The sequence below is a fragment of the Hyperolius riggenbachi genome, chromosome 3 (genome assembly GCF_040937935.1).
Source record: "Hyperolius riggenbachi isolate aHypRig1 chromosome 3, aHypRig1.pri, whole genome shotgun sequence".
Taxonomy (NCBI): Eukaryota; Metazoa; Chordata; class Amphibia; order Anura; family Hyperoliidae; genus Hyperolius; species Hyperolius riggenbachi.
In genome coordinates this window covers 343360630-343372900 of record NC_090648.1, presented here as the reverse complement: position 1 = coordinate 343372900, position 12271 = coordinate 343360630, and the positions used below count along the sequence as shown (strand labels likewise).

The 12271-nt window shown below is 44.0% G+C and overlaps 1 protein-coding gene across 7 annotated transcripts in view; it reads left to right on the top strand.

Annotated features, from left to right (window-relative positions):
- Positions 1 to 12271, top strand: part of GAS2L3 (growth arrest specific 2 like 3) — a 174712-nt gene that overhangs the window by 35149 nt on the left and 127292 nt on the right. For all 7 annotated transcript variants that reach the window (XR_011030466.1, XM_068276977.1, XM_068276976.1 and 4 more), the window contains 2 exons: positions 10494 to 10557; positions 10821 to 10956. Coding sequence is in view for 6 of the 7 variants with exons in the window: in XM_068276977.1 (XP_068133078.1) it covers positions 10494 to 10557; positions 10821 to 10956 (200 nt within the window). In the remaining variant the exon portion in view is untranslated. The remainder of the gene's footprint in view (positions 1 to 10493; positions 10558 to 10820; positions 10957 to 12271) is intronic.

Genomic DNA, 12271 nt, shown 5'->3' with positions numbered 1-12271 from the left:
GAGTCTTGGCTGAATTACCCCAGAACATGTTTCCCATGCTTCCCATGCTTCAGTAAACACCATATAATTTGAGTTTATATGGGCTATCAATATATCCCTTTCTTTTTACACAAAGCTAGCCAAACATTTTGATTTGTGCCCAATGTTCCAACATCAGATTCCTTTCTAAAAGAATAGATTCACTAGGAGTCGATTCCTTCCATACAGTGGACATCAATTTCCAATAGATTTTAGCAGAGAATATATTAAGAATCGATCGATCTCCAGAGTTGCACTGTTTGTTGTAGTGCAAAGCTATAGGCCTTCAATGTGCCAATGCTCTTGCCCTGCCCCAAATGTTAAATTTTCCATCCTTTCAGATCAATATTTTTATAAATTTTTTAGATAAAAAAAAAAATCGATTGATCTGACATTTTGGAGAATCATTCAAATTCGCTTTTGAAAATTGATGTGTATCAGCACCTTATGGTTGTGGTAAGTGCGATGTGTGGATTTAACCAGGCATAAACCCACTGTTATCCGTGGAGCTGTTAACCTCTCAGGCCCTGCTGGGCCGATTTGCTTAATTTTTTTATTTTTTTTGCTGCACGCACCGATCGCCGTTGCCGCACCGAAACTGCTGCGCTGCCTCCTGGCAGAGTTTTTTTAGACCGCCAGGGGGGTAAATCAAGCAATCAATTTCTCTATCTCCTGACCTGCTTGGAATTGTGTTTAAAGCTTTTACAAGAAATAAGCTCTGAAAGGAAAGAAAAAGCTTAAGGTGTAAATGTAAAAAGGTTGTTTCAGGCCTGGAACCCACTAGCAGTGCTTTTCTGAGCGCTTTGTGATTTGAAAAGCTCTTGCTAATGTAATGCTATGGGTGTGATCCCACTTGAGTGATGTGATTTTATGAACACCCCCATAGCATTGCATTAGCAAGAGCTTTATTCAAATCACTAGCGCTTAGAAAATACTGCTAGTGGGTTTGAGCCCTAAATCCATTAAAATGCACAGGGTCGGATTTACCATTAGTCAGAGTTGGCTCGAGCCTACAGGTGCCATGTGACCAGAGGGCGGGAAAACCCTCTCTCCCACCCCCATGATGCAAGCACTCTCACTGGAGACCGCAGCTTTCGTATCCTGCAAAGTTGCGTATGCTGCTGGCGCTGCAAATCCCTCTCCACAAGCCCCCACAGCGAAGCACATTGGCAGGTGGACCTGTTTATCAGGACACAGGAGCGCACATAGGGTGTTCTTCTTCACCTTCAGTCAGTGCAGTGGTTGAGCGGGCGGGCAACCTCTGGTACAGGAGCGCACACTGTCAGAGCAGCTGATGCTGCTGTGGTGTTCTACTTTTGCTCGGCTTTTAGAAGGCTTCATGCCTTTACATTCACGCCACCTCCTGCTTCTGTCACATGCAGCAGGTGAGGGGGAAACCTCCCTTGTCAGGAGAGCACATAGGCAGAGCAGCTTATGTTGCTGCTGCCTTCTCAACTGTGACTCCCCCTCACGCAGACAGCATCTGCAGTCACATCTGGCAATGTGAAGTATTGTTTATCTACTGTCCAAGGGGAGGAGGAGGAGGTTGGGGGGGAGAGTATTTGGCTGTCTTCTGTGAGTTAAGTATATTGTTTCCTGCTCCTTAGGGGGGTTGGGGCTTTTACAATGGCTGAGTATTTGTATGTGTGTGTGTGTGTGTGTGTGTGTGTGTGTGTACAGCATGTACTGTATGTGTACAGTTTGTGTGTGTGTGTGTTTAGAGGGTGCTCTGTGGTTTTCATTGCTTTTTTGATGGGAAAGGGGGTTACATGGTTAAAAGGAACCAGTGTCTTTAAGGGAACCATAACTCTGCAAAAAAAAAAGTTACAATTACCCGGGGCATCTACTAGCCCCCTGCAGCCTTCCTGTGCCCGCGATGGCAGTCACGTCTCCCTCGTCCCCCACCGTCAGCTAGTTTCGATTTTGTGACTCACGTACCTTTGCACGCGTTCCTGCTGGTGTAGGTTGCTGTCACGGCAGCAACACGCATCTTTATATGCGTTGCACTTGTAAAGATACGTGTTGCCAGTGCACTGTGTTCCCTGCACCAGCGGAGTCGGCAAAATCGAAACTAGCTGACAGTGGGGGGACCGGAGGAGACGTGACTGACGTTGTGGGCACAGGATGGCTGCAGGGGGCTAGTCAATGCACCAGGTAGTGAAAAATTTTTTTTTTTTTTTTGCAGAGGGAACCTGAGACAAGAAGCGTCTCAGGTTCCATACTTACCTGGAGTTTTCTTAAGGCTGCTTGTCCCTAGCAATCTCCCTGGGTGGCTCCGGTCCCTGGTAATTCGGCCCGCAGGCGCAGATTGCTCCCAGGGATGGAAGCTTGCCGGGCCACGCATGCGCAGTGAAGTGCGACTCGGCCAGGATTTTGGGCTGAATTGCAAGGGAGACGGCGAGAGATGAGCTGCCTTAAGGAAGCCCCATGTAAGTATGGTATCCGAGACGCTTCTTGTCTGAGGTACACTTTACAGGGAAAAAAGTGCACCTTGGGGTACTTACCTTGGGAGGGGGAAACCTCTGGATCCTAAAGAGGCTTCCAGTCTTCCTCAGTCTCCTGGATCCAGCGCTGGCACCCTCAAAAGTCTGCTTCTTGGTGCAGAAATAGCCAGGCCCGATCGTGTTTGCTCTACTGCACACAGTCATCTCACGTCTGCACGGGGGGGTGGGGGGTAAGTATCTTGTTTGTTTGTTTCCCCTATTGGTGTGATTTTTTTTTTTTTTTTTTTTGATTTTTTTTTGTGTGTGTGTGAATTCCTTGTGCCAAGGGACATATTAGGTAATCAATAGGGGAATATACGGTATTTCTTCTATTCCCCTATATTGCCTAGTGCAGGGAGTGCCATCTCTCTGCTTCTCCCTCATAAGAAAAGGGGGTGTGACAAGGTGGTGGGGCTTAAGGTGCCAAGACTTCTGTTCCTATAGGCTCCTGCACTGTAAATCCGGCCCTGAAAATACATTTAACCAGGACAGACTTCCACTTCAAAACAGAAGCTAATGGGTGGTTCAGCAGTGAAACTGATTTAACACCAGTTTTCAGAAAACTGGGATCTTAGATGAGTGCTTGGGGTGTCTGGATCACTGGGCTTGGGAGAGGATTGTATGAAATAAATGGATACCATAACCGGTTTTATATTTTTGGACTCAGTACAATATCAGGAGTTATTAAGCTTGGGACTCAGCAGATTTTTATCTGTTTATTATGCTTTGAATGTGCAAATATTTGTTGACCTGCTTTTTTGCACATTGATTCCTTTGTTCAGCTTTCTTATGATGATAAAACCAAAGACAACTTACAACAATGGGCTGTATTGAGCGCCAGTTTTTATTAACAGATATCCCCCCCACTTTTTTTTAATAACCCGTGTGACTGAGAAAGTTTGGTACTAGAGAATGCTCTATATAAGAACATGATGTTTTCAGAATCCTAAACTGATACCCACATAACAGTGGAACATGCCTAAAGGGTCTGGCAGAGCTTCTGACCAACAGCTGCTGTGCAGCATTTGACAGCTCATTATGAGTGTGTGAATGTATCTTCTGTGGCAATTAAATTGTCATGCCTCACTAAACTTTTTCAAGACTTCCTCTTCTTGCAAAGCTATTGTGCTTCCATGAATACACCGTTTTTTTTTAAATGTTTACAAATAAAGCAACAATGAATCACTACATCATAAAACTAAAAATAGTTTATTGTTCAATTGTTTAGTTGTCGGTTTCCAGAGCTTGTTGATTTTATACTTTCTCTGATCTGGATGATAACTCATTCAAAGGACAACTGAAGTGAGAGGGATATGGAGGCTGCCATATTTATTTTCTTTTACACAATACCACTTGCCTGGCTATCCTGCTGATCCTCTGCCTCTAATACTTTTAGCCATAGACCCTGAACAAGCATATGAAGACCAGACCTTTCTGATATTGTCAGATCTGACAAGATTGGCTGCATGCTTGTTTCTGGTGTTATCCAGACAATACTGCAGCCAAATAGATCAGCAGGACTGCCAGGCAACTATTTCATTAAAAAAAAAAAAAAAAAAAAAAAAAAAAAAAAGGCAGCCTACATATTCTCACTACAGTTATCCTTTAAAGTTTTGTCTGTAGCAATCTATTGCTTTCTTGCTGTCAGTTTCCATTATAAGTGTATAAACGGAGTGGACATACTAGTTCCACAGACGAATGGATGTGATTACAATGTAAATTATGGCGCAAGTTAATTGTTATACTGAGTACTGTGAGCCTTTCATCCTAATAAATATACATATGGTATACATGTTTACAGCTATGCATTGGTAAGTGTCAGGGTTGGTACACACTAGTCTGGAGTGACACATCCATTTTGGTGGATGCAGAGCCATAGTTGCAGGGGCTTCTGCCAATTCAGAGTGGAGGGGTTGCCTTTCACCTTATATATGGCAATACAATCCACCGTCCAAAAACATGCATGCAGCAAGGAAATGTAATCTGGGACATAGGAAATCATTGCAGTCTTCAACCTGTCTGTTTTAAAAGGTGTGGTCTATCAAAACGCAGGCCATCGGACATATTGTCAACCAAGCCAAATTGACATATTTCTATCAAAAGAACTTTCAGGAACTCTAGCTTTACTACCTTTACATTAAGTTTTTTTTTTTCTTTTTTTTTCTTTGTGTAGCACCATCCCTAAATGGGGGATAATGTTGTTTCATCAACCTTACCTAGAGGTTTTAGAGGTTTTAAAGGTGAGAGACATATGGAGGCTGACATATTTATTTCCTTTTACCCACTTGCCGACCGCGCACTCATAATGCGCGTCGGCAAAGTGGCAGCTGCAGGACCAGCGACGCAGATCTGCGTCGCCGGCTGCAGGCTGATTAATCAGGAAACAGCAGCTCGCGCGAGCTGGCTGCTTCCTGTCAATTCACGGCGGGGGGGCTCCGTGAATAGCCTGCGGGCCGCCGATCGCGGCTCGCAGGCTAAATGTAAACACAAGCGGAAATAATCTGCGTTGTTTACATTTGTACAACGCTGCTAACAGTAGCAGCGTTGTACTAGATCAGCGATCCCCGGCCAATCAGCGGCCGGGGATCGCTGTCACATGACAGGCAGGAGCCTGTTAGAGAAGAGAAGAAACAGGAGCGCCTCTCTGGTGCATTAACGTTTAATTAGAGAAATAAGCGCATTAAAATTACACTTAGTGTGTAAGGACAGATACAGCGTGTCTCAAAGCCTGCCGTCAGTTCCTCTCCTAGCTCTCTCGCTTGGCCAGAGCGAGAAGTGCGATGTGGAGCGAAGGACTGGTGGCCGGGGCTTCCTCACACGATGCCGTCTGACGTCACGTCACGACGCATTTTGGCGTTTGACCACGCCTTCGTCAGGTGACGTGACGGCATAGACTGCTGTTATTTAGACCTCCCGGTGTGGGAGGGGAGAAGGGGAGGAGTGAGGGGTATAGCCCTCCTCTCTATGGTGAAACAGGTGACAGTTGTGCGTCTCTTGTATGTAAACACTACAGCGTGGCAAGAAAGTTTTACAAGGCGCTGTAGGCAAAAGTGTAAAAAAATATTTTTTTATATTTTTAATATTTTTTAAAAAAACATTGTTATAAAAATGTATTTGATAGAGAAATGTATTTAAAAAAAAAATTTAAATGATATTTTCCATAAAAAATATGTATATGTATGTAAAAAAGCAAAGCAGCTTGGTTTAGTGCTTATAAAAGGATGATATGAGGTAATCATACCTCAATGGGTGGTCCACACAAATTATCGGGTTGAAAGTCCACCCTCTTAAGAGTATGGTAGCAAAAAGGCTATAAAGAAGTGGGATACCTCAAAACATGCGGTGGTTGAGTCATGCGACCAGAAGGTCGCACCTGCATAGGGTGAGGAGGATCAACTATGCCTACCCGCAGTGGCTACTGCTGTGGGTGGCTATCCATATGCCTGCGTGGGTCTCCTAGAGGTAGTGGTCCTCGGGGTCCACAAGGAAAAAAGATGGAAACAACATCCAGATAGGATGTGGTATCAAGGGATCGATGACTCTGGCCGAGAGAGCTGGAATTGGGGCCGATCTCAAGCTGGCAGGAGTGGGCAGGGGACTGGGGAAGGGGGGGTCCAGGAAGGGAAAGGGCGGGAACTGGAAAAAGGGGGGGGGGGAAAGGAGTGGAGGGGGGGGGGGGAAACTCAGGGAAAGGGGGGGGGGGTTTGGGTAGGGAAAAGGGTATGCAATGGACAAGACACAAAGGAAATCTTTACATTTGTAAGGTCAAAAGGGCAGAGGTTAGTTCAATACGTTGTTGGTTCAAAACACTAGTTCAAAAAACTGCGGACTTCCAGATCTTCATTGAGGCCATTCGGGGACAGAGTGTTGAGCTTGAATATCCAATATACTTCCTGTTCGCAGAGTTTTTTATAACGTAATCCTCTTGCTATGGTGGTTGAAATACTTTCTAGTCCCATAATTTTGAGGTGACTGGGATCAGATGCATGACTTGTGGTAAAATGCCTAGGCACACTATGATTTTTAGCTCGTGATAGGATATTGCATTTGTGTTCTCCTAACCTTTTCCTGAGCGGTCTTGTAGTTCTACCTACATACTGTTTTCCACAGCTACATTCTAGCAGATAGATAACAAAGTCTGTGGCGCAGTTTATAAACTGTTTTAGCGGTAGTGATCCACTATTGGAGGACTCCACGATCTTTGATCTGTGTTTCATGAATGGACAACAACCACAGCGAGAATTACCACATCTAAAGTTACCTACTATATTGTTTTTTTAACCAGGTTGATGGTAGGTCACGACTCCAATTACTCGGTGCAATTTGGTTTTTGATCGATCGTGCCTTCTTAAAAATCACCTTTGGTTTTTCTGGAATTGTGCCCCTGAGCAGTGGGTCTTGTAAGATTATGGGCCAGTTTTTCCGGATGATACCTTGTATACGTCGTGAACTATAAGTGTAATTAGTAATGAAGGTTGGTGCGGTATCCATAGGTCTCATGTCTCTTCCCTTTATTATTTTGTCTTTGCTTCCGTAGTCTTTTATTGTCTGATTGATGGTGGCTACATCATACCCTTTCTCTATAAACTTCTTTCCTATTTGTTCAGCCTGCCTCTGATAGTCTTCATCTTTTGTACAGTTCCTCCTCAACCGACATAGCTGACTCCGAGGAATATTCTTTATCCATTTCGGATGATGACAGCTCGCTGAATGCAGATATGAGTTTCCAGCGGTGGGTTTGAAGTGTGTCCGTGTACAGATCTGGGCTTTTTCATCTATAAAGAGTTCAAGGTCAAGAAATACTAGTTCCTCCTTATTAATGACTGACGTAAACTTCAGGCCAAAGTTATTGGTGTGGCATTAGGTGACAAATTCATTGAACCTTTCTATAGTTCCACTCCAAATTATCAGCACGTCGTCTATATATCGAGTGTATAGGACCAAGTTCTCTCTAAAGGGGTGATCAGACCATATGTGGTTGTACTCCCAGAATGCCAAATACAGATTGGCAAAACTTGGGGCAAATCCTGCCCCCATAGACGTACCGCAGGTCTGTAGGTAGTGTTGGTTCATATACATAAAATAATTGTGCTTAAGTGCAAATTCTAATAAGTCCAAGATGAATTGAGCTTGCATAGGATTGAAAGAACCTTCTTCCAACAAGAAGTGTTGTACGGCTTCTAACCCTTTATCGTGAGGTATGCACGTATACAAAGAACAAACATCTAGTGAGGCTCAGTGGTAGCCTGCTTCCCATTGGTAATGGTCTAGAATGTCCAGCACATGTAGAGAGTCTCTGGTGTAAGCTGCTGTTTGTTGGACCAGTGGCTGCAAGTAGTGATCTATATAATCTGAAGCTGGCGATAAGAGACCCTCCATCCCTGCCACAATGGGTCGGCCTGGTGGAGAAGTTTCACACTTGTGTATTTTTGGAATGTGGTAAAAATAGGGGTTACTAGGCATTAGATACCTAGACTCTTCTCCCGAGAGGACTCCTAATCCCTGTCCCTTTTCCAGGATAACCTTCAATTCTCCTGAGAATACTCTGGTGGGATCGAGCATGAGTCTAAGATAGGTGTCCTTATCTCCTAGGAGTCTCTCTCCTTCTATACAATAAGCCTCAAAGTCTTGGATTACGATACTTCCCCCTTTGTCAGCCTGACGGATGACAATACTTTTGTTCTTTTTCAGAACTTCTAGCACATCTTGTTCCTTTTTACTCAAGTTATTGGATCTTCCAGTTTTTTCTTAGGTTTACAAAGTGCATCAAATTCATCCTTCACCATCTGATAGAAAGTGCTTAGAAATTGGCCTTTGGATTGTGTGGGATAGAAAATAGACCTAGGTTTGAAACCTGATGGTCTAATAGGCTCAAGGAATGCATCATGATGGTCTCTTTGGAAGCTGTCGTGGTTTGCTTCGCTTAATTCAATTAGATCAGCTAAGGTCGAGCTGTCAGCATCTGGTAAAACTTGATCCGGACTCCAGGTATTGGCGGATATGACCGGATCTGATTTTCTTTCTTTTAACGCAAAGAACCTCTTAAGAGTCAATGTTCGTACGAACCGATGGAGATCTTTGAAGAGCTGAAAAGAATTAGGCCTTGTGGTAGGTGCAAAGTTTAAGCCCCTGGTTAACAATGAATAATCCCCCTCCTATCTGGATGTTCCCATCTTTTTTCCTTGAGGACCCCGAGGACCACTACCTCTAGGAGACCCACGCAGGCATATGGATAGCCACCCACAGCAGTAGCCACTGCGGGTAGGCATAGTTGATCCTCCTCACCCTATGCAGGTGCGACCTTCTGGTCGCATGACTCAACCACCGCATGTTTTGAGGTATCCCACTTCTTTATAGCCTTTTTGCTACCATACTCTTAAGAGGGTGGACTTTCACCCCGATAATTTGTGTGGACCACCTATTGAGGTATGATTACCTCATATCATCCTTTTATAAGCACTAAACCAAGCTGCTTTGCTTTTTTACATACATATACATATTTTTTATGGAAAATATCTTTTATTTATATTAATTTTTTAAAAAAAAAAAATACATTTCTCTATCAAATACATTTTTATAACAGAATGGTTTTTTAAAAAAATATTAAAAATATAAAAAAAATTTTTTTACACTTTTGCCTACAGCGCCTTGTAAAACTTTCTTGCCACGCTGTAGTGTTTACATACAAGAGACGCACAACTGTCACCTGTTTCACCATAGAGAGGAGGGCTATACCCCTCACTCCTCCCCTTCTCCCCTCCCACACCGGGAGGTTTAACCCCTCTGGCGGTATGAAAAATTCCGCCAGGGGGCAGCGCAGCAGTTTTTTGGGGGGGCCGCGCGCCGCATCAGAGGCGATCGGGCGGGGGCCGGCGGCGATCAGAGTGCTGGCGCAGCTAGCAAAGTGCTAGCTGCGTCCACCAAAAAAAAAAATTATGAAAATCTGCCCAGCAGGGCCTGAGCGGCACCCTCCGGCGGCTTACCCCGTGTCCAGCACGGGGTTACCGCTAAGGAGGTTAAATAACAGCCGTCTATGCCGCCACGTCACCTGACGAAGGCGTGGTCAAACGCCGAAACGTGTCGTGACGTCAGACGGCATCGCGTGAGGAAGCCCCGCCCACCAGTCCTTCGCTCCACATCGCACCATCGCGCTTCTCGCTCTGGCCAAGCGAGAGAGCTAGGAGAGGAACTGACGGCAGGCTTTGAGACACGCTGTATCTGTCCTTACACACTGTAAGTGTAATTTTAATGCGCTTATTTCTCTAATTAAACGTTAATGCACCAGAGAGGCGCTCCTGTTTCTTCTCTTCACTTGCACAGATTGCTTGAGCCACCCAGCGCTTGGAGCAGCACCTGGGAGCATCTTCACTGCCATTAAGTGTTACAGCAGCGCAGGAACACACTTTTGCTTCTAGGAGCCTGTTAGAGGCTGCACAGGACAGATCCGTTCCTGTGCAGCCTCCGATCTCCGGTGTTTGATCTGTGCTGGGGGCTGTAGAGCCCACCCAGCACAGATCAGCCAAATCAGTGCTGGTCCTTTAGGGGGGGTAAAGGCTGGGTCATCAAGTGGTTAAACACACATTGCCTGGCTGTTCTGCTGATCCTCTGCCTCTAATACTTTTAGCCATAGACCTTAAACAAACATGGAAAACTTCTGGCAAGATTGGCTGCTTGCTTGTTTCAGGTGTGTAAATTGGACACTACTGACCAGAAAGATCCGCAGACCTTCCAGGCAATTGGTATTGCTTAAAAATGATATGGAAGCCTCCATAGGTCTCTTGGGGTGTCTTTTAAGTTGAAACGTCCTTATTTATCTGATTTGGATTAATAAGGTTATTAATCCAAGTCAGATAAAAATAAATAAGGTTTCAACTTGAAAGAAACCCAAGGTGAGAGGCAGACATATGGATATCGCTGGACACTTCGTTTTGCAACATTCTTAGAAGTTGACAGCTTTTTAATTTATTTCTTAATTTTTTTTTTCCACATTAGTGCTGCATAAAGATCCCCGACAAGTGTGCCTTTGTCTCCTAGATGTTGGACGAATTGTGTCCAGGTATGTAATTGTCAGAACTGGTAATTACCGTATGTTTACTTCATGTCTCTGTCCCTTTGACTCTATCAAGATGTTGAGGCACTTTCTGTAATCCTGCTTTGTTGGTTGCTGAAACCAGCCACATTCTTCCTGACATTTGTCAATTTTACAAAATGATAGCTGCATCCTACGCATCCTACTTACTAAGCATAACATAGATTATGTTCTTTTATGTGTTTATTTGGTTATACTTATAGCTACATATTTTGCTTTTCTTTTGACAGATATGGAGTAGAACCACCAGTGTTGGTGAAGTTGGAAAAGGAAATTGAGCTGGAGGAAACACTGTTGATGGAGTCTGGACCATTAGCTGCTAAAACAATTCAAAAATCTTGCTGTCACCATGAGCTACATGAAGCCGTAAGACCGGATATTAAAACTAGGATTTATGTGTCTTAAAGTGCACCGTTCTTAGCTTCATGTCACTTAAAGTAACGGACCTGAAAATGTTGTAGCCATTGGAATGTCAGCCAAGAAGTCCAATGCACTCTTATGCAAACTATAGCTTCAGCTCTGGAATTGAGTTTAGACCTTGTTCCACTTGGACTATGCTGTAAGTTGGTAAGACTGACCGAGGTTATTGGAGGTTTCAGGCCTGAACTTATACATGTCCTATATGTTGCTTGGAGGTTCATGTTCCTTGTTTTCCCACTTGTAGTGGTGTTGACGCGGTGGCTTTTCCTTAGCTGTATGTGAATCACCTGGGTTTGGTGGTGGTCAGCCTTGCATCCAGTTATGAAGTCCTGATGTCCAGTGGAAATGGTCACTGTGTGTCTTGTGGTCTACCAACCTTTCCTACCTTGCATCCCTTACCTCCTAATTTTAATTTTTTTTTCTCTGCCTAGATGATGGCAGAACCCTGTACATGTGTAAGTATTGAAGGAAATGCACTGGCTTAAACGTGGTTAGTTTTGGAGCTAGTGGATTTATCTTGCAGTAGGAAGTGTCTGTTTCCAGTGATCCCTAGTCTGCCATCTAGTGAACAGGCTTCCCTTTTCTTCAGGTACCTCTGTCCATTAGAAGTCCATGTTCTGTTCCAAGTGATAGTACCTCATCCTCACAAATACAAATTTCACTCTAGTTATGACTATAAATCCATTAAATAAGATTCCTGTCTGAGATGTCAGTGTGCAGTATCCTCACTCATAACAAGGACAGCAAGAGTTTCTGAAGCTGCACACATTACCCTTAATTTTGGTTGCTAAGCTACGTCACCCGTAAATATCAGTATTAGCAAAACTAAATCAGGTTAGCACACCGTTGTCACGTGTGACAGCAGTGTGCTAACCTGCCTTTGTTTTGTTACTCATGACCAGGACCGAGTACAAGCGGTTTACCTGAAAGTGCACCTGCACGGAAAGTTTATGAAAGCTGCAATTGCTGACCCTTATCTGAAAGGTGCTGCTTCCCTGGTTATACTGCTTTTTTATTTTAAGTTGCTAACCTTGAAAATATAGGAAAATTAAGTGGTCTTACTTTAGCACCGACACAAATCTGATCCATGGAGACCCCAACTTGGAACCTACAAGACTTAACAGATATCACAGAACATCTTCAGGCGTGTTGTGGAATCCATACTTGAACAGGTTAATAGTATGGATTAGTATTGCACAAGAGGTGGTCCACACCGTAAATAGGCAGCTGGTTTTAGTGTTTTGGATGATTAGTATATCAC